The sequence below is a fragment of the Aythya fuligula genome, chromosome 1 (genome assembly GCF_009819795.1).
Source record: "Aythya fuligula isolate bAytFul2 chromosome 1, bAytFul2.pri, whole genome shotgun sequence".
Taxonomy (NCBI): Eukaryota; Metazoa; Chordata; class Aves; order Anseriformes; family Anatidae; genus Aythya; species Aythya fuligula.
Genome location: NC_045559.1, coordinates 178,075,118 through 178,101,274, shown reverse-complemented (window position 1 = coordinate 178,101,274; position 26,157 = coordinate 178,075,118). Strand labels below are relative to the sequence as shown.

Below are 26,157 nucleotides of genomic sequence, written 5' to 3'. Positions count from 1 at the left end.
TTTAAAGACATATTGGAAGAGAGATGTAGTGCTTAGGGATATGGTTTAGTGGGGACTGTTAGTGTTAGGTCAGAGGTTGGACTCGATGATCTTGAGGTCTCTTTCAACCTAGAAATTCTGTGATTCTGTGATTTCCCTTGGAAAAATCATTTTAAAAATTTATTGCGCGTACAAATAGTATACCACAATGCTTGGTGTTCCCATAGCAATCATGGTTTTGAACACGTCTCTCACTGTGTGGCGTTGTCACACCTATTTAAGCCCAGCCAACAGCCACGCCGAGCACCCAGCTCTTCCCCAAAACCCTTAGGGAAGAGCTGGGCTGTGTCTCCTCAGCCTCTCCTCGCCTCAGCTCGGCGGCAGCCGCACTCCCAGCCCCGAGGGGCCGCTCCGGCTGCGGGAGGAGGATCCCGGGGAGGTGCTACCTCCCTTCCCTCCCCCTCCTGCCGGCTGAGGAGGCGCCTGAGAGCGGCTGCACCCTCCTCGGCCCCTCTGCAGGGAGGAGGAGGAGGAGGAGGAAGAGGAGGAGGAGCCGCCGCCTGCGGGGAAGGTAAGCTATACGCAGCGAGCAGCCCTTCCCTCTCCTCCCCATCCCGTCCCGTCCCCCGGGCAGAGCCGCCCCGCTGAGGCGAGCGGCGGTTGGGACCGGTACGCGGCGCCCCAACGGCCGCCCAACCCCGCCCCGCCTCAGCCGCCGCCGGGCATGGCGGGCGGGCGAGGGTGGGACGGGAAGGGCGGGCGCTGCGCCTCCCGCCCCGCGCCGGCATCTTGGGGCTGCCCGCTGAGGGCTTTCCCCTGCGAAATTCCTCCGTGTTTCCTTCCACAGATGGAATTTTTCCCGTTGTTGAGTTGTGTTGTGGTTGAGAACTGAATAAAGGATGTTTACGGGGGGTATTGTGCGTCCTTGTGAGCCGGGGGGGTGAGCTGGTGGCAGGGTTTGGGGTGAAGGAATGGTGGAGGGTGTGAAAGGAGGCACAGGTAAAAGAAAAAATGAGAAATAATGATCGTGCTGCATGTGGGGTAAGGGAGAAATAAACGTGACAGAAAGGCACTTGGTGGTAATGATGAGATGGGCAGTAAAGCAACAGGAAAGGTATAAAAAAGAATCAAGCTTATCATTGCTTTGATGGGGAAACATTATAGGAGCTTTTGCTGGTGTGTGCTATAGACCAGAAGAGCTGGATTTTGATGAGGATAGTGCTTACTGAGAGACAATACTAGGAATTTTATCATAGGTGGGCTTCTTTGTTAACAAAATTTGTTAGCATCATGTTCTTACGCAGAACTGCTCTAAGCTTGCTGAACAGGCACTGAATTGCCCATTTCTCCGTGTAAAAATTTCTGAGAAGTGCTTTCAATCCAGGATCCCATTTGTAGTTTGATTATTGACATACAGTACATAGCTAAACAAAGGTTGAAATTCATGATCTCAGGAGGGCCAACCTTGAAAAATCAAGAGGGTTAGTTCGTGATGTCAGTTGCACTGAGTCCTGAGGGCCCTGAAAGTAAAGAAGGAATTAAATTGTTTTATGCCAAAGATAAAGTTTATTTGGAATTAATATCCAAAAAAAAAAAAAAAGGAAAAAAAAAAAAGGTCTGCCAAACTGTTACTTATCTCAAAAAGAACGTTGTGCAATAAAGAATAGAAAGAGGTTGGATAAACAAAGAAAGCTGCAGGAGAAAGTGTAGTGATGAAGTGAAAATTGTGCAATGTAAGTTTGAGTTAGTTATAGGCAAGTGTTTTTAAAGCTTCTTTAATCATCTAAGTAAAAACAAAAACAGAAGTAAAACTTCTAGGTGATAAAGTTGAGGTAAAATAACCTTGGCCTTATGTTGCGTGTGGTGTCTTGCAGTTTGGAGTCTATTGCTGCAAGTAGATTTAATATTAGATGCTTAAGCTTACACTTTAAGGAATAACATTCTGTTTCTGACTTAGCAGATGGATGTTTCTCAGCTCTTAAAAACTATGTCTAATCCCATGCTCTTGCCATTTTTGTTGGTCACTTACCGTTTCAGAAGACTTAAAGAAATACCCAAATTTACAGTTAGAGTCATTTACTCACCAAGAAATACCACCCATTTTTTTTTCATATGCACGTTCTATTTACTATTGTATGTCTCCAAACTGCAAATTATATCTTTTTATGCAGACAGCTATAATTATCAAAGTTTAAACAATTTAAATTCTTAGATCCAAGTATAGAATATCCATTATTTGTATCTATATTTAGATAATACTTTTATATTTACATGCTAGATGCATATACCTAGGCAAATTCTGACTTTGTACCAGGGAAGGATTTGGGTCTGCACCATCCTTCAGCCCTGCCTGGCCTTCTGTGCTGGGTTCATGGGAAACACTCTTGCAAGTACCCAGTGTTACAGGGAGGTCTAAGTACAGCCACCAGTTCACGCTGTGGTTGTGTTAGACATAGTCTTGAAAAAAAATCCACTCTTGGTGACCCAACGTGCAGAAAGACTGTGCTAAATCTAAGTGATGAGTGTAGAAGAGACCCAGATGTGGTTTAATAATGCTTATGGGCTTGTTTGTTTATTTTGTTGTTGTTGTTTTAATTAAGGCATGGAATGTTTTAGAAGGTAGCTTTTATAAATTACAGTGTTTAGCTTAAATGGGGCTAGAAGACGTAGAAGGCCCTTCCTTGGACACGTAGGGAACTGGTTATAGGTTAGAACTATAGCAGCTTTCCTCTTCAACAGATTGAGCAGGATACGTATTTACTGCGTTATTTTGCATTAATTTGCTATGCTATGTGGTTGATATTTTTATTAAAGTTATTTTAAAACCAAATCTTCAGAATACTTTCATTTCCCTAAAGCTGGTTTCCTTGAACTCTCAAGAAGGAAAGTCAAAATGAAAAATCGATACAGGTTTCAATTCTACCAAAATGGTTATATGGTAAATTAAATGCAGTGTTTTAAACGGACAAGACCTAATAACTGCATCCCTTGTTGATATTTTATTAGGTTTGTCTCTGTATGGATTACAGGAACTGAAGAGTGTTCAGAGTTTGTCTAGAAATTTGGCAAAGAGAAAGAGCTTTTCATGTTAGTTTTCTGAAAATCTGGAATAACTCACATTAAAAAAGCGAATATTTTTCTTTGACATCTCGGGTTAGATTTAGCTTATATTAGATTTAGATACAGGGATAACATCCTGTTCCCAAGAAACTGTCTAACAAATTGTTTGATTATTTTAATATACTTAAAAGATATGGAGATAATGCTCATTATTTTTTTTTTTCTTTTAATGCAGAAGTAAACCACTAATTACGTGAAAATGGCTCCAGCATCCTCCTATAATGGTTTTCAGCATTGAAGGTAGTTTGTGCATTCATTTTCCATTATATGAAACATTTGATTGCCTTCAAAAGGTATTTTTGCTCTTGTATAAAAGAGTGAAAGTACTTTAATTCAAAAATATTTTGTGATCAACACCTTTTAATCATTTTTTTTTTAGCTGCTGACCTTGAGATTTCAACATAGATTTGCTGAAGACTATTTTCTATTCTTTATACTTCTGCTTTTTGTTGGTTTGTTATATATTTTCTGTTCCTTAATAGGTTTTAGTTGTTTCATTCAAATCTTTATATTTTTTTCCAGTCAAGTAGATGGATACCCAAAGCTTTCAAATTCTTTTTTTTTTTTCAGGGTGACTGGAGGGTTTGTGGCATGGAGAAAAGAATTTGAGATTTGTTTCTTCTGCTTTAAGCGTTTTCTCTCTGGTAGATGACGATGCATTTTTCCAGTCAGTTCCACTCTTGCTGCTCCCTGGTAAACAATACACCATTCTACAGCAACGATGATGAGGGACAACAGTTCTGAGGGGGGGGAAAAACAGAATAGGGATGGGAGAAATAAAGACACTTAATATGGGCAGTGTGTCTTACCATCTGTTTTTTATAGGACTTACAAAAGTCCTATTGAATTTCATAAAAATTAATCAGATTTTCTTCCTAGCCAAAAGCTCCAAGGTTTGGGGCTTTTTTTTCTTTTTTTTTTTTTTTTATGGGGGTGACGGGAAGGTGGCCCAGGAATCTTCATATGATTTTCAGAGCAATTTTGTCACTTAGGGCAGAAATTTCGCACCAGATCCTGACACTTATTTTTAAACCATTGAAGAGTTGAAAGGTCATGTCATCTATTTTCTTTCCTGCCTTCTCACTTATTTCAAAACATTTTTCCCTGATGTATTTGTTCTTTACCACCACGGTAGTAAAGCCGAATTGAAGGGCAGTGCTGAGGATGGGTTATAACATGGTATTCACAGTAAATTCTTTTGGTGTGTCCATGTTCCCTTGTTTTATGTTGTTTGTATCTTATCCTACACTGTTTTCATTTATCTCAATTAATTTATTTTGGGGGGATGATGAAATTACTTGGGGGGGGGGGGGAAAAAAAGGCCTTTGCATACAGATTTCAACCATGTAGCTCCAGTAAATCTTTCATGGTGTAAATGGGGCCTCCAGCATAAGAAGAACATGGACCTATTTGAGTGAGTCCAGAGGAGGGCCACAAGGATGATCAGAGGGCTGGAGCACCTCTCCTACAAAACAGGCTGAGGGAGTTGGGGTTGTTCATCCTGGAGAAGAGAAGGCTTCGGGAGACCTTACAGCAGCCTTCCAGTGCCTAAAGGGGCCTACAGGAAAGCTGGGGAGGGACTCTTTGTCAGGGGGTGTAGGGATAGGACAAGGGGGGAATGGCTTTAAACTAAAAGAGGGGAAGATTTAGATTAGATACTTGGAAGAAATTCTTCCCTCAGAGGGTGGTGAGGCCCTGGCACAGGCTGCCCGGAGAAGCTGTGGCTGCCCCATCCCTGGAGGTGCTCAAGGCCAGGCTGGATGGGGCTTTGGGCAACCTGGGCTGGTGGGAGGTGTCCCTGCCACGGCAGGGGGCTGGGACTGGGTGATCTTTGAGGTCCCTTCCAACCCAAACCATTCTGTCAGTCTCTGATAATTTCAGTGGGGTCATGCTGGATCCAACCGGTAGAACTGATTATCATTCTAAAAGAGAGGTGGCATCTGACAAGATGGTTTTGGCTGAAGCTTTGGTTCTGCAGAGTGAGACAATAAGGCTGTCTTATTTTAATTAGATTTCTGTAGCAGTTTATTTTAATTAGAAATTTCTGAAGTAGTTACCTACTTCACAAGGTCAAGGATGTCAGTCTTTCAGACTGTCAAGACTGCAGTTGTTTGGAGGTTCTCGGATTCAGCCTCTAAATTGTGTGTACTTTGCTCTTGAAATTAGTAGGCAGCCAGTGAAGCTTGCATCAGAAGCCAAGAAGTCACAGGATGGTGTCAAGAAGCAAGTAGGGAATGAGAAAAGAGCGTGCTTTCGTTGGAGATAGCAGCTCTTCAAACAACCACTTACTGTTTTCCAGGGTCTGCAGTTCTTTGGTAATGGAAAATGCTGCATCAGTGGAGGAGTAAATGAAGGTCTGAGTTCTGTCAGTTTATGGTCAGCACCAGACAGGGTAGTGACATTTCAGTGTTTGTATGTGAAGAAGGATGATAATTTTGAAAATAGTCTCACGTCTTCCTGGAAAGGGAATGTAACCTCTTCAGTGGGAATAGCTGTCAATAATATTACTGTTCTGTCCTCTCCTGCAAGGTCACTTGAACAATTTAGCATCGTTTCATGCTTTTTCCTGTACGTGGCTGCTGAGAAATCAACACGATCAGGCAAGGTTAGGTCCTTTTCCTAAAGGAAAGCAAGTCCTTTTTTTCTGTGACTTTTTCCTTCTACTCTTTCCAAGGCCTTTGGTTAGAGTTATTGGGGTAAGAAGCTCTAGACAGACCTTTGATTCAGCAGATGAGATTCAGAAATGCTGAAGTTAAGAGCAAGGAAATGCTAAGTGGAGTTCTGGTAAGGAAAAAAAAATGTTTGCTTGCCAAGTTCCTAGAGAGAGAATCTGCAAGAATATTTACATTCAAATGAGTTAGAGAACCTGTATAAATATTTAGGATTAAATGGTCTGGTTAGACTCTAAATAGAGCTTAGTTAATAGAACCAGCATCTGTGTTCCTTAATTTAATCTTATCTATACCACAGAGGCATACGTAGTCTGCCCACATACCGTGGCTGGAGCAAATCCAGAGTCAGAACTTACAAATTGCACAAGTTGACTCAGGCTGCCAGAGTATGCTGTCCAGACTCTCAAATTGGACTTGGATTCCAGATAGGGGATTTGTCAAAGTTCAATGTAAATACTTCTAAAACATCGTGTGCTTCCTCAGAAAATGGACATTTACTATGAAGTTTCTTCTTTAAGATTTTTGTGTTAGATTTTTTTTTTTAAAAACAGTGAATATATATATAAAGTTTTAATGCATGAGAAATATTTCTTGCTTATCTGTTTACTTTTGAAAGTAACTATTGCTTTTTTTTTTAGTTAGTAATGATTTTTTTTTTTAGTTAGTAATGACTAACTATTCTAAGATAAAGTTTTGCAGCAATTATGTGCGTATTTCAAGATTTTGTAGATTAACAGCCCTAAAAACTTGTCTCTAATAGCTCTGACTGTATTTTTCTTCTGTAAAGTGCACAAATATGAAGGTTTTGTTCTTCAAACATTTGATGAAAGTACTTGTTTTCCTTTGCTTCACAGTACATCCAATGGTAATTTTTTTGAAGGAAAAATTCCTAAGGGTAAGCAAACATGAATCATCGCTGGTATGTTAGAGGTACTCAGATAAGAATGATTGTTATGTATGCATAATGATTTAATATACTTTCTTTGTCTTTATTTATTTTCAGGATCTAATAGTTAATATATACTTTTAAATGAATTACATGTGTTTACAAAGAACACCTTTGCAGATGCAGACATTTGACAATCAATATGTACTTGTATTACAACAAATGAATTTGAATAAAAAAATAAATGGGTATCATCTGAAGCATCCTATGTACTGATACCCTATGTAGGACTGATCAGAAATAAAGTACCCGTGTTTGCAGAATGGTTTGAAGAATGGAGTTGCAGGGTAATTTTCTCGTGTTTAAGATAAAACATCACTTCTGAATTGTGAGGACGTGTAAGTGTCCTCTGTTCTTGCAAAAAGTTAGTTCAAAACTCTGGGTATGTTTCTGGGACTCTGAAAAAGTAGCGGGCTGGAGATCCTTTCGTTAGGTTACTGAATGGTCCATACTGATGTATCTTTGTTTATACTAGCAGGTAACCTGCTTTTAACGTCAAACTATGTGCTTTTGTCTAAACAGAATAAATGGAAGTAAAATATTAGAACTTGAAGAATGATGAGTATCAGTCGTGTATCAGATAGCTTGCAGAAGAGAGACAGAATCCTGCGTTCACTTACATTCAAAAATTCATAGTTAATAGTTAAGCTCTTGGAAAACCCGTCAGCTGTGTAGGCTAAGGGTGGCGAAGAAGTGGATTACACGTATCAGCGTTGACAGGCAGTGTTGAAAATTGAAGCTGCAAAATTTTGCATGGCCTTGATAGTCAGTTCCACTCTTAACACTGCTGCTGTGGTTGACATTGAACATTTCAGAACTGCAGTTTGGGAACACAGCCCTGCTCTGGTCATGCAAAAGGCCTTACTTTGGCAGGTTGTTTCTAGTTTCAGTGGAGAGAACATACACAGCATTAACTGGTTGCGTTCTTGTTGTCTGAACAAGTAAATGTGTTGAAGAAAATAAGAAAATAACAAATTTCTTAACAGCAAAAGCATGCCAAGTTACCCTGTATTATTAAGGTGTAAAGCATGGTAAATGGCCACGTGTGTTCCTTCAGGGCTCTGTTCAGTTGCCTAAGCATAACTGACGAGTGCTGGTTTAAGGCAAAGAAAGAGGGTTTTTTTCTTTATTCAGTGAATTAAATCATATTTGTTAAATCCTTAAAACTGACAATATTTAAATCCTATGAATTTCATATATTCTACATCTTTGGGCTTGGTCTTACAGCGTGAAGGCTTCCATAAGAGACATGTTTAGCAGTACATTAAGTGGTTTTATAAAGCTACATTTGGTACTTCTTTTAAAGTGTAGAAGTCTTCTGAAAAATAGCTAAATAAAACGGTGGATTCTTGTTTATTGCGTGTTACTGTGTTTCTAATCAGAATTTTCCAGACATTTTGTTTTCAGTGAAATGTAAACAGATTTTTTAGCATTGGCTGAATCGGTGCCCCTCCGAGAAAATGACATGTACCACTTTCCAACTTGCTGAGCAAAAGAAGCCTGCACAGCTTCAAAGCTGCTTCGTGATTTGTGCAGTTTTACTGGAAATGGAGTTGCATGGCTTTATGTTAGGGAATTATTTAGGGATAGCAGGGGCATGCATATTCATGTGGGAAGAAACATCTGATCTGGAAATTGTTTCTACTGATGATGCACACCACAGAAAGCATGCAGTTCTTTTACAGAGCTGGCAGTATTTTCTGAAACAAAGTGGATATTCTAACAATGCTCAGTAAAACCTGAAAAGCCCCAAATGTTTATTTCTAACACCGCTTTTCAAAATGGAACTGGAATAAGAACATTTGAAGGCTTATGCCAGAAATGGAAAGCTTTGTCCAGTGTGCTTTTTCGTTTTCTTTTTCTTTTTTTTTTGAAAGAAATGTCTTGAAAAATTACATCAGCAAGGTTCTAAGTCTATTTTTACTACAATAAAAAAATTAGAGTATTGTGTTTATTAAAACCTTTTCCTTTCTGATAACTGACTAATTGTACTACTTATTTAAAATAAAAAAAAAAAATGTCCAAAAATTCCTATTTAGGTAAGAATACAAAATAACGTAGAAGAGTAGAGTCCATCTCACTGATCACTGTGCGGTTAAATATAAAAACGAAATTGTCTGAGCTTCATGATTTTTGTTTTCTCACCCAATACAGGCAAATAGTTCTGGCTTAATATGAAGTGTGTATAGTTCCATAAAGTATTTTTGCAGCAGTAATGATATCCTGATTTTAATCACAATTCTCTCTCTGCAGGTGGACACAGGCGCAAATCCATATGGAGGATGAAACTCCTCCTTCTCAAGAAGTCAGTGCCAAGGTCAGAGTGTGACTTTGTTACGAATTTCATACTGCTCTGCTCAAGAGGATTAAGCTGGCTTCATTTAGCACTAACTTAGTACATGCTGGTAGCTTTCAAGATAAACATAAAACCAAAACTCCAGGTATAAAATGATAGTTGGAAAAGAAACGCTACTTATGTGATCCACAAATTGTTAGAAGCACAGTATATTCATTTGATGCGGGTTGAATTGCTCCCTTGTCTTGCAGCATTGGTGTAATTTAGAATTAAGTTCTAAAGTTACTTGTTTCAGCTTAATTTTTCAACACGATGAACTTGTAAGAATTAACTTTTGTAGCATAATACGATGAAAAAACTCCATCCTGTTTTTCTTTTTCTTTGAAAATCCTGCGTGTAAAATTTCATGAAACATAGCATTTAGATTTTGACCTTAATGATAGCGCCTTGTTAAGGTGAGCTGTATGACAGAACTGAATACCCAGCTTTTAGACTGATTGCTGAGGTCAAATGAAGTTTTAGGAGTCCTTGAGATACAGCTGATACACCTTTGCGATAGGTAGCTGTGTCATATGAAATCTCGAATTCTTGTCTAGCTCTGCCTGTCATGAACCTGTGCAATATAATGAGGGAGCTAATCACTGATGGGACATAAATATTGCAGGCTGGTACTTCAAGCTGTCTTTTTTTTGGGGGAAAAACATATGATGGAAAGTGAGGGAGAGGGAAAAATGTTAAAAAGTGAAAGAATGTCTCTTACTAAGTTGGATGAAATTAGTGATTCGAGAGATAGGATTTAGATTATGTTTTAGTCTGACAAAGTCTGTTAATAATTCTTCTGTTTAAGGGGGATAAAAAAAGTACTGTGAGTATTTTTCCTGGGTGCTTTTTATAGTACTTTTTTCAGAGTATGATTTTAATGCTAAGAAATGCTACAGTTTTTGTTTTGTTTTTGTTTTTTTTTTTGTAACCCATTAATTATGAGGGTAGGACAGGAGTTCTTTGTAGAAGGAGATTACACAAAAAAAACTTTGAGATGAATGGGTGCTCATTCATCTGCTGTGTACTTGGAATTGATAGCCAACATTTTAAAGAAACCAGTATCTTACTTTGGCGAGGCATTGGTAAGGGAATCTACAATTGAAGGGCACCCTGACTGTCCTTTTGAAAGGACTTTGTCAGTCTTGAGCAAAAGTGAGATGCAGTTTTGTTAATGCAATTGACAGACTAGTCTATGATGCTTTTGCTTCTCGTTATCATACTTAAAAAGTCCCTAAAATCTTCCATAAAATTCATGCTAACCTCTTGACATGGAACAAACTGTTCTGTGAAAAGCAGATTTATGAGTCCTGATTTTAGATGGATACATACCCTTAATCTCTTATAATTTTGCTACGTGTCATGGAAGACAGCGTTTCCTAAACTGGCTTGGCCCTACTTACTTGTTGGCTGACTTCATCATGTACGTGTGTGATTCTCCAGTTGCCTACTGCCAAATGGATTGTGTAACAGCTGAATCTTACTTCCCTTTCACTTGCAAATTTGGCTGAAAATGGTCACTGAATCTAGTTATTTGGTGTGAGGGAATGGGGAAATAGCTACTGTCATCAAGACCGCAGCTTTTTTTAATGGAACGTGACCAACCCTCCTCGTTCCTTAGAAGTATATTTGTTTAGAGATTGAAATTCACAATTTATTTAGGGATTTATCTCTAGTTTCAAGCGTTTTATCTGTGCTTCTGTGAACATTTTTTCATAGTAAGTGGTATTAGTCAAAAAAGCAATATCCCTAAGACTGACATAGGTGACTCTAAACTGGAATTTATTCACATTGCTGTTTCAGTCAGAAGAAAAAAAGTATTCTTTGACAGTTCATTTTGTAGGTCTGCTGCTTCCTAGGTGTAAGCAAATCATGCAGTCGTTGCTGTTATGTGGTGAACTACATAATGCCATGATAGGCAAAATCTGTTCTTACTTAGCTTCAGAGTTGGCAATTAATAATACTTTTCTTCACACCCAGAACTTATTTTAATTTAAGTAAAGAAGCTTTGATGAGTGTTCTGTGCAAAAATTGCAGCTAAACTTCGATCCTGTAACATTTTTCTGATTTATGCTATACTAAAGCAGGAGAAATGTAGGGTGAGACTCAGACATTAACTTGACTAATTTTAATGTCTGGAGAGAGCTTTTTTTTTTTCTTGTTCTTTGACAAGAAACTTGTTATTTCTCCTTGACCACGCTAGGGAATGTTCAATTATCTTTTTTCTTTTATTATATATTTACTTACAAATAAAAATATTCTTAGAAAGTTCCCAAAGATTCAATAATTGTTGAAAGACAGACTGTTTCAGAAGTGAAGAATAAAGGAAAGAGTTTCTCAAGTTTTCTCAAGTTTCCATTTTTAATACATGAAAACAAATGTATATATTTATTAAATATAAGTATATTCTTGGGCAGTTCTTACATGTCTTTTTCTTTTTTCCTCTTAACAATAATGATAGCATCAGAGGAAAAAATACATTATTTTCAAGTTTTGGATGTAAACTTCACACCTTGAAATTAAAATCCTGTATATTGAATCCTGTAACTAGCAGTTATGTTGTATAAATACAATGAAAATATGACTGCAGCATTTAACTTTTTATTCTGTACTTTTCTTCATGTGTATTGGTCCTTTCTTTCTGGATCGTGATATCATTTATTTGTTTATTTTAATGGCTTTGCTCCAATTACTGTTCTAGAATTAAAATATATTTTGTGGTTGTAAAGGTTTGTAGTGGTATATCTCTGAATTTATCCTTTTTACTGTGCAAAGGCATATACGTTTCTCTCTGACTAGGTATTTGATGTCGTTTTTCTTTAACATCAGGTCTTGGAGGCAACGTTATTGTCAGCCCTGAAGATGCTGGATGTTGGGAAATGGCCCATTTTTTCTCTTTGCTCACAAGAAGAGCTCAAGTTAATTCGTCAAGCCTGTGTGTTTGGTAGCGCTGGTAATGAAGTGTTGTATGCGACTGAAAATGATGAGGTAATTGTTCAAGTGCATGAACATGACATACTTGGTCATTCATGTGTCAAGTTATTCTGAAAGCTAGTACTGTGATCGTATACCTAGGACAAGTTGCATGCTGAATACCTGATCACTTTGATTACTGCTAAGACATTTGCAATGTGAATTACTGGATTCCTACCATGATCAGAGAATAAAGAGAAGATGGGGCTAGACATTTCTTGGAGATGCATGGACACAAGTTGGAGCATGGGAAATTCCAACTAAATATTAGGGAAAAAATATTACCATGAGACTTGTTAAATCCTAGAGAGCTTGTGAGATCTCTTCCTTGGTGTTGTTCAGGACTCAGTGGGACATGGCCTTGAGTAAACTGATATATTCAGACTTCTGTTGAGAAGAGGTTTGGACTAGTTGACCTCGAGGTCTGTTCCAACTCAAATTATGATTCTGTGATTCTTTTATTACAGGTTTTTGTGCTTGGCATGAACTGCAGTGGGTGCTTGGGAACAGGAGACATCCAAAGCACTATTGAACCAAAGAGATTAGATTCTTTGTGTGGCAAAAAAATAGCCTGTCTGAGTTATGGAAGTGGTCCTCACGTTGTTCTTGCTACAGAAGGTAAAATATGACACAAATACTGCTTTTTTGGATAGTTCTGCTTTAATTAGTCAAGCAGGAATGAAGGGTCTGTTTGGGGAGCATAAGAGAGAAAATTGGGATACACAGTCTGGGCTATCAAGTCTAACATACTTTCATTAGCCAACATGACGTGCTACTTCTGTTCATAGCTAGTTCTTTTTGTAAGTTTCTCAAGCTCTGCTTTGATCTTGTTACTACTTCTGGAAGATTTTTTAGTACACAAGTTAAATTTGGACCTTCTGGTTGGATTTAAAATGTGTTAGTGGCTACATTGTGCTCCTGTTCTTGTGCCAACATTGTCCTTCAGCTAAAATGCATCTTTTCCCTCAAGTACTTACTTCCAGATGTGCTTTAGAACTTTCATATTGCCTTTTCTGCTTTTTGTTTTCTGTTGTCTCATTGGCACTCTGTTGAAACATATACCATGCTAGCAGCCCTTCTGCAGATCTGTTCGCTATTAAGTACATTATTTTTGAAGACAAATGACTAATGTTGCATTCTCAGTGAGATTCTTTTAGAGCCTGCCCGATAATACTAGTATTTGTGTCTCTTCATTAATGAGAAGAAATCTTGTTGACTAGTTTAGATTAGATGACTAAAGGTAGCTGACCTGAATTACGTTCTCTGTGTGTAACTATTCTTTATATACCATTACATCCCATGATTTTCCTCAGGGCCACCCATTCTGGAAGCTTTTTACATGTGCACCCGCATTTTCTTTTGAGCTTTGTTGCTGGCAGATTTACTCATACCCCATCATACTCCTTATCCAGATCATAAAGTGAAATATTGCACAAGAACAGGTCCAGAACTGATCCTCGATGACTTTTACTCGTAACTCCATTCACGTGACTGCCTGCCATTCATCGTAGTTTCTTTTAACCTGCCTGTCAGAAAGCCCTTAGGCATTAATGCAAGAGTTGTGAAATACATATCATTCTTTTAGTAATGAAATGGGGAGAAGGTTGTTTGTATTTGACAACGTAAAACCAGTAGATGCAACCTGTTATTATAGAGAAATATTGGTTTAGTGTAGCACATCTTCTCTGGTTAGTTTTGGGGAAACCAAAACTAACTTTATATGAAAACATAAGGAGTCTGGTGATCTCTTTAGACATCTGAAGGCGTTCGATGTCAAATCTAGCTCTCTTGGACTAACAGCATAATTTAGATGTAGAAGATGGTGACAATGGTAGACGAGATGAAATCAGAATAACTATTCACTAAATCTGGCACTATTGAAACAAGAGGATACCTGATACATGAAAAATGTGAGTACAAAAAGGTGTTAGCTTCATGAAAAACAGGCAAATACACATACTTGAAAGTAAATTAGAAGGGTTGTGCCTCATAATATCTGTAATCTGTTCTAAATGCTTGGGAAGTATGAGGGGAATGGGCTGCAGGTTCATTTTCCCCCTAAACTTTTTTTTTATTGCTAGTCAGAAACAGAATTCTGCACTAGATAGACTAGATGCGTAACCCAGTCAGACATTTCTTGCATTCTTAATTTTACTAGCATGTTTCTCAAAATACAAGACACAAATGGCATGTTTAAATAATAAATAGCAGCATTGCCTAATTGTTTTTTCCTACAAGCATCCTCATATATATTGCAGTGGGATGAGAAGCTTATTATTTGAACTTTCCAAAAGTGGGAAATACAGGGCCAGGACACAGACGGAAATTTTGGCTGGCTCTCAGTAACAAAGACATAACCTGAAATGGGGACTCCTGTCATTTCATCTTTCTCTCTTCTGTATCGCTCTGTCTCCTTTCTTTTAGCTATCTGATTTCTTTTATGAAGATTATGGTGGTACTATCCTTTAGGATTTGTGGTAAACACTATGAGAAGATGGGATAGTCCATAGGATTAGGATCCAAAAAGGGCACATGTATACTTAAATATGTATAATGTGTTATTGAATTTGGCTTTTCAGTTTGTAATTTTATGTTATGTAGCCATTGGAAAAATAGATTTTGAAACTGCTTTTTACGTTTTTATTGTAGAAGGAGAAGTGTATACGTGGGGTCATAATGCTTATAGCCAGTTGGGCAATGGTACAACAAATCATGGTTTGGTTCCCTGTCAAGTCTCCACTAACTTGGTGAACAAGAAAGTCGTTGAAGTTGCTTGTGGCTCTCATCATTCTATGGTGTTAACATCTGATGGAGAGGTGAGAAAAGCTAGAATAAATCTCTCTTTTCTCCTAATGAAATTTTAGTACATGAGAAACTGGAAAACATACTGCACCTAGTGCATTGGTTGTGCTTTCTGTCCTCAGGGTGCTGATGCAACAAAAATGTTTAGCAAAAATGGGAAATCTGTTAGTCTATCTACTTTGAAGTGCATGCAGGACATGGATTTCAGTGCCACATCTCCTTGTAATAAGAAATTATCATTTCTTCCTATTCTATACCTTACTGTAGATGCTTAAAAAGTATTAAAACTGACATCAGTTTAAATTGTGTTCATGTCAGGAGTTTTACCCAGTGAAGTAAACAGTTTTATCATCATTTACTCTGAGATGCCATTTGTGTGCAGTCAGTCATTCTGCTCTGGGCTCTGGAAATCGAACAAATCTTCTGTACCATTGCAGCTGTTGTGTTGCCTCTTAACTTTGGTTGGTGGAACATTAAAGAATGGAATATATAAATACTGTGAGTGGCATAGTTTTGATAGAAACAATTATATTGTAAACCTATGTATCTCCCTAAATCTTAAAAGAAAATGTGAACACAAACTCAAAATGTATTTTTAATGCATGTAACTTCTTTCTTGAATGCATACTTAGAGCTGCATGTTATAACCTCTTCTTTGATGACAATCCTTTTCTGACAGGTATACACATGGGGTTATAACAACTCAGGCCAGGTTGGGTCTGGCTCAACAGCTAATCAACCGATTCCTCGAAGAGTTACCAGCTGCCTACAAAATAAAATAGTAGTTAATATAGCCTGTGGACAGATGTGCTCCATGGCTGTGGTGGAAAATGGAGAGGTAGGAAATTTTAATTGAAATTTATGACTGAATTTTACTGTATGTAGTATCATAGGATTTGGGTCATTTTAAACCTTTCAGTAATGTACTATCACTGGGAAAAGCAGTATTTATTTCCAGAATCCCTCAAATCCACCTGCTTGTACTGTTTGTAAAAATCTTTGTCATAAATTGTGTTGCGTATTCTCATATACTTAAGCACAATTTCCTATTCGTGCTGGTTATGGCTTCTTTTTTAGAAAGAAGTTGAACAGAAATTTGTTCACTAATATTTGGCTTCTTGGTTTATGAGGTTACTCATAACATTTATCAACTATTACTTTGTATCAACTACTGAAGTTGGCTTTCCTGAAGGAATTCAGGTATTAAACTTCAAATTTACTTGAAAATACAGTTCTGAGGGAAAAATAAAAATTAGAAGGCCAGATTTTTACAAATGTAGTGATTAAATCATAAAAGCTATGTATGTGTATTTAACATCTCATGTTAATGTTAACATTTCTTGTTAACTGATTTACTGATTTTTAGAGTGGTACTATATTCTAACAAAAAAAGAAAGTACTGATTAATGTTATCCCACTGCTGTCTTTATAGCAAAATAAAGTATTTTGTCTAAACTAGAATCTTATATACCAAGAATGTGAGAATAATCAGTCAATACTATCTTAGTTTTCAGTGCCCATATATACACATTATCTCAAGAAAAAAAGAAAAACAGAGAAAATAAAAGTATATTGCATGTGTTTTTCCACCTCAATACACCTTGAATCCCTCTAGTACTTTTTTTTAATCTCCATTGTGAGGATATCAAGGGCATATAGTGTTCCTTCTGCTGTAGTTCATTTGAGCTGAAGACTTAGGGCAGCCCAGTTCCTCTCCAGATTCATCACTTCAAGCATTTCAGTTTAGACTTTGGTAGCTCCTGACTGCATTAGAGTAGTGTAATATGTCACTGAAATTACCAGTTCTCAGTGTTTTCCTTCTTATATTCATTGCAAAACCATTAATAGTCTACTCAAACTGCTGTGATATTTTCCAGTTTATACTTGTTTTAATATGTTTTCTTCTGTGTTAGAAGATTTTTGAATGAGAAATTAGCTCTTTTAAAAAGGGAAGTATTCATGCTGAATTTGCTCTGTGCTGGGGAATGGCCCTATGAATCACTTATTTTCCACTTTCATAACTTCTAAAAAAGATGAGTATGAAGGGTTAGAATTTTAGATGAGCATACACTTGGAAGTTTTAACTGATGAAGCATCCAAAATTTGTCATTTCTGGTACAGAAAAACATATACATAAAAGAAGCATGTAGTTATCTGTATATTTATGTAGGGTTTGTGTATATATGTGTATATATACACACATACTTACATGTCTACATATACAGTGCAGATCCTAAGGTGTGGGAACTTGAAATATTGAAAGAAATTATTATGGGAACAATGAAGTAGTTGTGTTGGTTTCAGAAGAATAATGTACAAGCAAACAACTGAAATCCCTGTTTTTGTTTTTAAGGTCTATGTCTGGGGTTACAACGGTAATGGGCAGCTTGGACTGGGCAGCAGTGGTAATCAGCCAACACCATGCCGAATTGCAGCCTTGCAGGGCATCCGTGTACAGAGGGTAGGTGTGTGATGCTCCGTGTCAAACCTTTTATGAACAACTGAAAAAATGCTAATATTCTGCATGTGAAGAATGTAGTCCCGGATCTTTTGTTTAAAGTGCATTTTATCAGAATGAAAACTTGCATCTTAAACTGAACCTCTGAGAAACTGTGACCCTGTGGAGTTCAGTGGGAATTGCGCCATTGTTTTCAGTGAGGTCAGGATTTTACTTAAAGAGGACTAGGAATTTAGAAATGTTCGGTCCTTTCTAATAAATATTTTTTCCCAACATTTGTAATAAATGCTATTTTTAATAAAGTCTTCTTAGGCTACCCTATTCTTCATTAGACTGTATTTCTGTCTGGGAAGAAGCTTCAGTTTAGTATTTTTGTCCTTCTGGCAGACTTAATATCATTTTTAGAATTGCACTTCAGCCACAATCACTAGCAGGTGTTTGGAGTCAGACCAAGCTCTCCCCACTTGCTTTTAGTCAACAGTTGGTATGATTTCATGGCTGGTCTTGAACTTGGGTGGCTCTTCAGCTCTACCAAATAACTGAGCTGCCATCAGTCCTACTAGCAAATTGGTAACTTCTTTATAGAATATTTCAATCAGAAATATTTAAAGTAAATGCAGAACTGGTACTGAAAGTTTTAAATTGAGACACTGAGGACACTGTCAGGAAAATGATGTGTTCTGCTAGGAAAAAAATGTTTTTGTAAGCTAGTGAGAATTTACAAGAGTGTGTTGAACTTTGAATCATAATTATCACATTTAATCAGATAAATTATGGATTATTATTTGAAATTGAAATTGAAGTGAGCTCATTTATTACAGTTTTAGGTCCTAGGATGTAGTCTGTAGCTTTGGTAACAGTTCCTACTGGAGAATAATATAAAAAAGCAAATATATTTTCCCCCACGTATATTGCCCTGTTTAGATAGTATGAGCTTCCAGTCAGTTTGCCTTAAATCCTATTTCCATCCACTTCATTTGCTTGATACCCATTAACACTAAACTGTAGACATCCAATCAGCAAATCACTTAAGCATTTATTTCATTTAAAGCATATCACATGCTTCCTGGATGTCAGTGGACTACATGTACTTATGCTGTATCTGCTTTGCAGACTATATAATGGTACATGAGCTAGTTTTGAACAAGGTAAATTGGTTTTAGATGAAGTTTCATCTTTTCTTTTTCCTTCTTGGATGGTTGGTCCTGCTGCTTATCTTGTATGGACGCTGGTGGTCCTCAGGCCCAGCTGTGGAGAATTTCCTTCCACTGATGTAAATTATCTCAGCAGAGATGAGCAGCAGAGCTGGCAGAATGCAGGGGACAGTTTTGTGTAATCAGGAGTTGGGGAGACCTCACTTGTTTTTATAGTGGTAACCTATTCAAGTCGGGGTAGTTGCTTATAGTGCAGGGTTAGTGCAAGACTCGGTCTGCCTCTTTTCACATCTTTTCAGCACACTGTCCATATTTGCCATGTAGCTTTCCTTCTTTCTCAGTCCCTAGGTATTCCTTTCTGTATTCTTTAGATTGTCTAGTCATTTTCCTCACTGATTTCTTTTTTCTTCAAAGTCACTTTTCTACTTTGTGTCCCATTTTAATCATCTTACCTGTATTTGTCATTTTTAAAAATTTTTATTAACTATAGTGAAGTACAATCAATAACATCAATGTATAACATAACACGCATCTGTCTATATTAACTTACGATTACATACAAACGAGATTTTTCATTTTATTATTTCTTACAGGTTGCCTGTGGCTGTGCACATACGTTAGTGCTAACGGATGAAGGTCAGATTTATGCCTGGGGAGCCAATTCATATGGCCAGTTAGGTACTGGGAATAAAAGTAACCAGTCTTACCCTACGACAGTTGTTGTGGATAAGGACAGGTAATACTTGCATTCTATCAGTCAGACATCAGTTGGCATATGTTCAGAAGAGCTACAGAAAATTATGTCATTTTAAAACTTATTTTTTTAAGAAACAGACTATCATTTTTTACAATAGTTCTTTTGCTGAGTGTGAACGGATTGGAAGCTTGTCTTACATACAAATTCAATGCATTTAAGTTTGATTTTCATAGAATGCCTTGGGTTGGAAGGGACCTTAAAGCCCACCCAGTTCCACCCCCCTGCCATAGCAGGGACACCTCCCACCAGCCCAGGTTGCCCAAGGCCCCATCCAGCCTGGCCTTGAGCACCTCCAGGGATGGGGCAGCCACAGCTTCTCTGGGCAGCCTGTGCCAGGGCCTCACCACCCTCTGAGGGAAGAACTTCCTCCTAACATCTAGATTAAATCCCTCTTTTAATTTAAAACTGTTCTCCCTTGCCCTTTCACTACCTAACCACCTAAAAAGTTGCTCTCCATCTTCCTTATAAACCCCCTTTAAGTACTGAAAGACCGCAGTGAGGTCTCCCAGAGCCTTCTGTTCCCCAGGCCGCACACCCCCAGCCCCCTCAGCCTTCCCAGGAGAGCTGCTCCAGCCCCTGCCCACCCTCATGGCCCTCCTCTGGCCCCGCTCTCCCAGCCCCACACCCTCCCTGGACGCAGCACTCCAGGTGGGGCCTCAGGAGGGCAGAGCAGAGGGGCACAATCCGCTCCCTGCCCTGCTGCCCACACTGCTGGCTGCTGCCCGGCTTTTTGGCCACCACAACTCCAAATCCCTCTCCTCAGGGCTGCTCTCAGTGAGCTCTTCTCCCAGTCTGTGCTCATGGCTGGGATTACCCAGATGCAGCACCTGCACTTGGCCTTGTTGAGCCTCACTGGGTTCACATGGGGCCACTTCTCCAGCCTGCCCCTGTTCTGTGATCTTCCCAGGCGCAGAAGTGGGGCTCACTGCTCTGTAGTTCCCTGGATCTTCCTGTCCAACCTTTTTAAAACTGGGAGTGATGTTTCCCTTTTTCTAGTCACCTGACTGCCAGAACTTTTCAAATAGGATGGAGAGAGGCTTGGCAGCTCCATCAGCCTGTTCCCTCAGGACCCTGGGATGCACAGCATGGGGCCCTACAGCCTTGTACCTGTTCATTTCCATCAGGTGCTCTCTAACCTTCTCTTTGCTTGCACTTTGCTCCCCCAGCAAAACCTCACCCAGAGGTTCAGGGACTCAAGAGGCTTGGGAAGCTTGACTGGCAGCAAAGACTGAGGCCAAGAAGTTGCTGAGTACCTCAGCCTTCTCCTTGTCTGCTGTTACCAGTTCTCTCCTCTCGTTTATCAGGGGGCACACAACTCTCCTTGGCCTTTTTTTTCTGGCCAAGAGAATCCCTTGTCATTCTTTGCATCCCTCGCCAAGCTCAGTTCCAGCTGTGCCTTGGCTTTCCTGCCCCCATCCCTGCACACCCGGACACCATCCCTGTGCTCTTCCCAGGCCACATGTCCCTGCTTCCCCTGCCTGTGCATTTCCCTCTTGCACCTCAGTCTGACCAGCAGGGCCTTGCTCAACCATAGTTTTCCTGCCTTCCCTGCTTGATTTCTTACATGGGGGATGAAGAGTTCTTGTCCTGTAAGAGCATCCTTGAATAGCTGACATCTCTGGTCAGTTCCTTTGCCCCTAATGGCAGTGTTCCAGGGGATCCCATCCCCTAGGTCTTTAAAGAGCTGAAATTTTGAAAAGAAGGAGCACTGCACTTCGTAGGTCTTAATTGCAGTTTCTCTTTGCTGGTGTAGTTCCATTGTTTGAAGCCAACAATAAAAGCTTTAATGCCTTGGAATATAAATTGTGTTTTACCATGCTACGTTTGACAAGGAATACGCACAGAAAAGGTGAAGAGTGGACATCTGCAATACGTGTTATAGCTGCTAATAAATCCAGCTCATCACCCAGGGGAGAGAGAAAGAGCTGTGTTCTTTCTCGGTATCGTTGCCTGAAAATTAACCTTAGATTTTTACAAATTGAATACTTCACTGTAGTCCTTGATGGGTAGCGGTGCAGTTATTTCTAGTGCTAATTCAGAGCCGTGTATTTGTGTGGGCTGAGAGATGAATCTATTCAGTACTGCTGAGTGGTGATTGTGGTCTCCTGTTGTGAATAATAAGAAAATCATCACATCTCCTCCTCCATGTGCCTGTGTCTGTTACTGCAAGGAAGATGGAACTCCTCCCTGGTGCTGAGACACGGCCTGCTTTCGAACATTGCTATTTCTTTGTATTTGTGTTAAAAAGTAACTTGATTTTTTTTTCCAGACACTTTGGTTGCAGTTGAAATCTTAGCACATTTTAATACTGTGCATTGCCTTTTCCCCTTTTGTTGGCCAGAATGTGCATTCCTGGTGTCAGTGAGAGTATTACCTCACTAAAGCCTGCAAGATTTGTACATGCAGCTTTAAACAAGTTGTTTCCCAGCTATTTTCCCCAGGCAGCTGGGGAAACAAGTAAATAAGCTGTAGTTCAAGCTGCAAAACAGCAGATTGTGTAATGCTGTACACAGTGGGAGTGAGGAAATCCTAAATCAACTTTAGGATCACTGAGATAGCCTACCATAACTAGAACATGTTTAGAAACAGCTTTTAGTGCGCTGTTTGGTTTGAATTTGTCATTTTCAGAATGAAAGTCTGTTACGTGTGAGTAATAATAATCGTATGAGTAATGACACTACAGCATTTTAATTAAAAGAAATCTGTTTAGATTGTCAGCTTATGACCATTACCTATAAACAAGCAGAAAAGATTTGCAAGATTTGCTCTCATTAACTTTCTGTGATGACTCAAAGTACAAAAATCTTACCTAGACCTACCTTTTTTTTTTTTTTTTTTTCCTTATTGGCAACACCTCATTTTCTCCTTCATCTTCTCCAGTACCTCATCTCCACAGCTTAATGCAGCAGCTCACCCCACTGTGCAGCACCACTGAAGGCACGCAGAGACTGGGAACTCCTCGTGGCTTTGTTTGAGGGAGCAGAGTGCGTGCTGCAGCCTGGTGCTCTGCCGCAACACCAGCTCCTTACACCCACGAGGCATTTTCACCAGGAAACTTTGAGTGCACACTATTCGAAGGAACATTGAGGGCTGTTTTAATTTTGCCACGGATGTTAGGAAAACGTTCTTGCAACCTGAAGTGCATGTGTGCTTGCAGAGAGGGTTTGCGCCAGGGCCATGCAGGAGGTGGGGAGCTTTTTCACTGCGTTTTCTTCTTGTGACGGTGACTTTGCTTTTGTTCTTTTTCTGCCTGTGAATTCAGAGTTATAGAGATCGCAGCCTGCCACTCTGCTCACACTTCGGCTGCCAAGACCCAGAGCGGCCAGGTGTACATGTGGGGCCAGTGCCGCGGCCAGTCTGTGGTCCTTCCCCACCTCACTCACTTTGCCTGCACTGACGATGTGTTTGCTTGCTTTGCTACCCCTGCCGTTATGTGGCGTCTCCTGTCAGTAGGTGAGCTTCAATATTTTTGTTTCAACGTTTTCTAAATAAAATCTTTCCTCCACAAAACAGGCTTGCATGTATTTGAAGCTTAAGCTTAGTTTATTGCAAAAAAAATATACTGGGAATTACAAATTGATGGAATTATAAAAATGGGTAGTGCTAAATGATTGTCCGTTTTATCAATGTGATTTATTTCTATGGGAAATGCAATGTTTTTGTGTATTTTGTGTGCATTTGTTGTTGGGATGGCAGTCTGAATAGCTGGTACCTGCTGTATTTCTTGTGCAACTATTCAATGTTACTGTGCAATGGCCATGGGTGGAGAAGCTGAGTTTGAATTTGAAGAAATGAGGGAGCAATGCAGAGTCATTAGGAGCCATGAAACTTTCTTTGATGCCTTTTAAGTAGACCACTAAGAAGGGGGGAGTCAAATTCCCACATTCAGAATTGGTCGCAGGCACTTAGAAACCCAGACACATCACGAGTGATCATTACCTGAGCTTCTGAAGAGGCAGATTACTGGATCTCAGATATCTGATTAACATGAAAATCACAGAATCATAGAATGGACCATAGAATCTTGGAAGGGACCTTAAAGCCCACCCAGTTCCACCCCCCTGCCATGGGCAGGGACACCTCCCACCAGCCCAGGTTGCCCAAAGCCCCATCCAGCCTGGCCTTGAGCACCTCCAGGGATGGGGCAGCCACAGCTTCTCTGGGCAGCCTGTGCCAGGGCCTCACCACCCTCTGAGAGAAGAATTTCTTCATGAAAATTCCTAAAGTTCATTCTTCAGCTACAAATTCAATTCCATATTAGTTGCTAATCACTGACCTAATCCAAGGTGAGACTCTTGGGGTTGTCTGTAGATGTCATCTGGGAGCTTGAGCGTAAAGCTAGAGCACAGCAACTTGTTCATTTGTAATTTGAACTGTGGGGAGTGCATCCTGCATCTGTCCCACTTCTGGACTGTCCTGGCAATTGCTTTTATGTTGCCGTATGCTTTTGTCTGACAATTGCTGAACACGCTTTGCTCCCGTGGTCCATTCTGAATGCTGGGCTGAGGAAACGTTGATACTAGCAGTCACGTTTCATCTTTGAGAGACTAGGGGATTCAGTGGAGAATCCTGCCCTGAGGAGATGTCTTCCCCCAAATTCATGTTTTGGGGCATAGTCCAAAGACCCCCATTTGCTCTAGGTTGAAGCATTTGAGCTTTCTTGGGTGGCTTGATCAGAACTGTAATAAATACGCTCAATTCCTGTGGATTTAATAAATATTCTTAGTATTGGTCTAATGCTAATTAGATGTAAATCGTGTTACTGCACTAAAATCCCAGGTAACGAGGCGGCTGATTCATGTAAACACATTTGTCAGTTTTAACCTCTAAGTAAAAGGATCTCTGGTGCATTTGGATTTGAAAATTGGCTTCACCTCTGCACACTGCAGCATCCTTCAAACTGTTACAGCAGAGCTTCAGCTTTGCCTTGGTTGTTAAAATCCCTGTACTTGGTAGCAGAGGTCTGAAACCATGCCATACAAAAGAAGTAACAGTAGTTTTGCAGTACGGTAATTTCAGAAGGATTTTTACTGCAATTTCCTTGCTTTTTTTCCCTCATCCTTTCATCTGTAATCCAAAGCACTTTTGTAATCATTGTCCTTTCTGTGGAGACAGTTTTCAAGGCTGCCTGTTAACTTTATAATGCAAGTGTCATATGCACAGTGGGATGTACACACATATGAGGCACACAGGAATCTAGAGACAGGGATACAAAGAATTTTTTCTAATACCACAACTCAAGGAAGAACACTCTGAATAGGCTGGTAACTGCTGGTATTTACCTTTAAGGGTATTGTACTGGACAGTTTCATATCTAATGGTCCTCTTTTGCTTTAAGATAATGTCTCCTCATGTGACTATTTCAGATAATCTTACTCTGAGCTTTATTGATTTTTGGGGCATCTTATAATAAGCAACACCCTTTATCTGGAATAATTTAGCCAGTAACAACTGATAGCATTTGCTATCAGACACAGTGTTAAACTTCTAAGACTATTAAATTATTTTTTTCTGGCCTTGTACAGATGAGGTAGAGGAGTGGGACGTGCTTTTTGTGTCTGAAGCATATTTGTTTGGAACAGGAAACCAGTAAGGACTGAAAGCTGCCCCTTATTTGCTTTCCTAGATGTTTATATTGAGCATGTTTTTATGTTTGGTTAGTTTTTAATAGCCTCACAGAAAAGTTCTATTAAGAATGTTAATTGCTGACAGATCCACAGGATGTTATCATGAGTGATATCAGTATTACCACTCACTATCAATTACCCTTTTTATCCTAGAGCCTGACGACCATCTAACAGTAGCCCAGTCACTGAAGAAGGAATTTGACAACCCTGAAACTGCAGACCTGAAGTTTCTAGTGGATGGAAAATACATCCACGTCCATAAAGTTCTTCTCAAAATTAGGTAAGGCACAAACTGTATACTTTACCACAAACTAAACCATATAGTTACGTCCACTGTGCTGAGTAATGACTGCTTGAAAATCTTGACTTTGTACAAACTCCCTTTTGCTTTAAAAGAAAAGCATATTCTGATGTGTAACATTTGGAAATGAAGTGGCATATGGGATGAAAGAGTCATATCTAAAGTACTGACAACTTCTTTTCCCTCCTCACTAGATCATGTTGCAGAAGGCAGGTTGAAATGTGAGAATTGTCTAACATAATTTAAACTTTATCTGTTACAAGCCAGGTAATCAAATTAATAGTTCATATACAACTTGAAGAAAAGGACTTCAGAAATACATGGAACATCCCTAAAGATATTATAAATAGAAAGGGAGCCTGCTATAAAATATAGCTAAAGCTTATGGTCGTGTACTTGGTCTGTTTTTGACTGCTTTTTGTTTGTTTGTTTGTTTACCAACATTTTACTGCCGTTCATCTTTCATGCTTAACTCTTTCTTGTTTCGTAGGTGTGAACATTTTCGATCCATACTGAATAATGATGATGAAATTATAGAAATGAGTGAATTTTCTTATCCCGTTTACCGAGCCTTCCTGGAATACCTGTATACAGACAGTATTAGGCTCCCTCCTGAAGATGCAATAGGTATTGGTCGTAAATGGAACTCAGGGTTACTGTTTCTGAGAAGTTAATTTGTGCCTCCTAACAGGATGAGGAAAGCAGGGCTTGTTAATTTTTGTTTTTCTAGCATTTCCATCTTCTGTTAGGCAAGTGACAGGAAGAAGCAGCTGGAGACATGCCCAAGGAGAATGAGTGGGGGGAAGGAATAAGATCCAAAGCTAACATTCAGAAAGAACTCATTGCTTCAGATCTGAAAAACTGCTTTGTTCTTACAAGTGTCCCTTTTAGATATGTCATTCAAAGACCTTTAAAAAGGCACATGATCACCAGGGGGGAAAACAGAATAAGTCTGATCAATTGAGCTTAAAACTATAAAGTAATTGATTAATTTGAGTAGAAATGTATATTTTTTGCACCACGATAGCTGAAG

The 26,157-nt window shown here is 39.2% G+C and overlaps 1 protein-coding gene across 4 annotated transcripts in view; it reads left to right on the top strand.

The window, feature by feature from the left end:
* The first annotated feature begins 454 nt into the window (after positions 1 to 454).
* RCBTB2 (RCC1 and BTB domain containing protein 2) overlaps positions 455 to 26,157 on the top strand; it is a 33,061-nt gene continuing 7,358 nt past the window's right edge. The window contains exons 1-13 of one of the 4 annotated variants that reach the window (XM_032199446.1): positions 455 to 550; positions 3,275 to 3,339; positions 6,626 to 6,666; positions 8,971 to 9,034; positions 11,882 to 12,040; positions 12,493 to 12,643; positions 14,675 to 14,841; positions 15,507 to 15,665; positions 17,181 to 17,288; positions 19,033 to 19,175; positions 22,459 to 22,649; positions 24,977 to 25,103; positions 25,615 to 25,751. In XM_032199446.1, the coding sequence (XP_032055337.1) occupies positions 8,993 to 9,034; positions 11,882 to 12,040; positions 12,493 to 12,643; positions 14,675 to 14,841; positions 15,507 to 15,665; positions 17,181 to 17,288; positions 19,033 to 19,175; positions 22,459 to 22,649; positions 24,977 to 25,103; positions 25,615 to 25,751 (1,384 nt within the window). In that variant the 5' untranslated portion in view covers positions 455 to 550; positions 3,275 to 3,339; positions 6,626 to 6,666; positions 8,971 to 8,992. The other 3 variants (XM_032199436.1, XM_032199455.1, XM_032199464.1) reach the window with 3 other exon arrangements.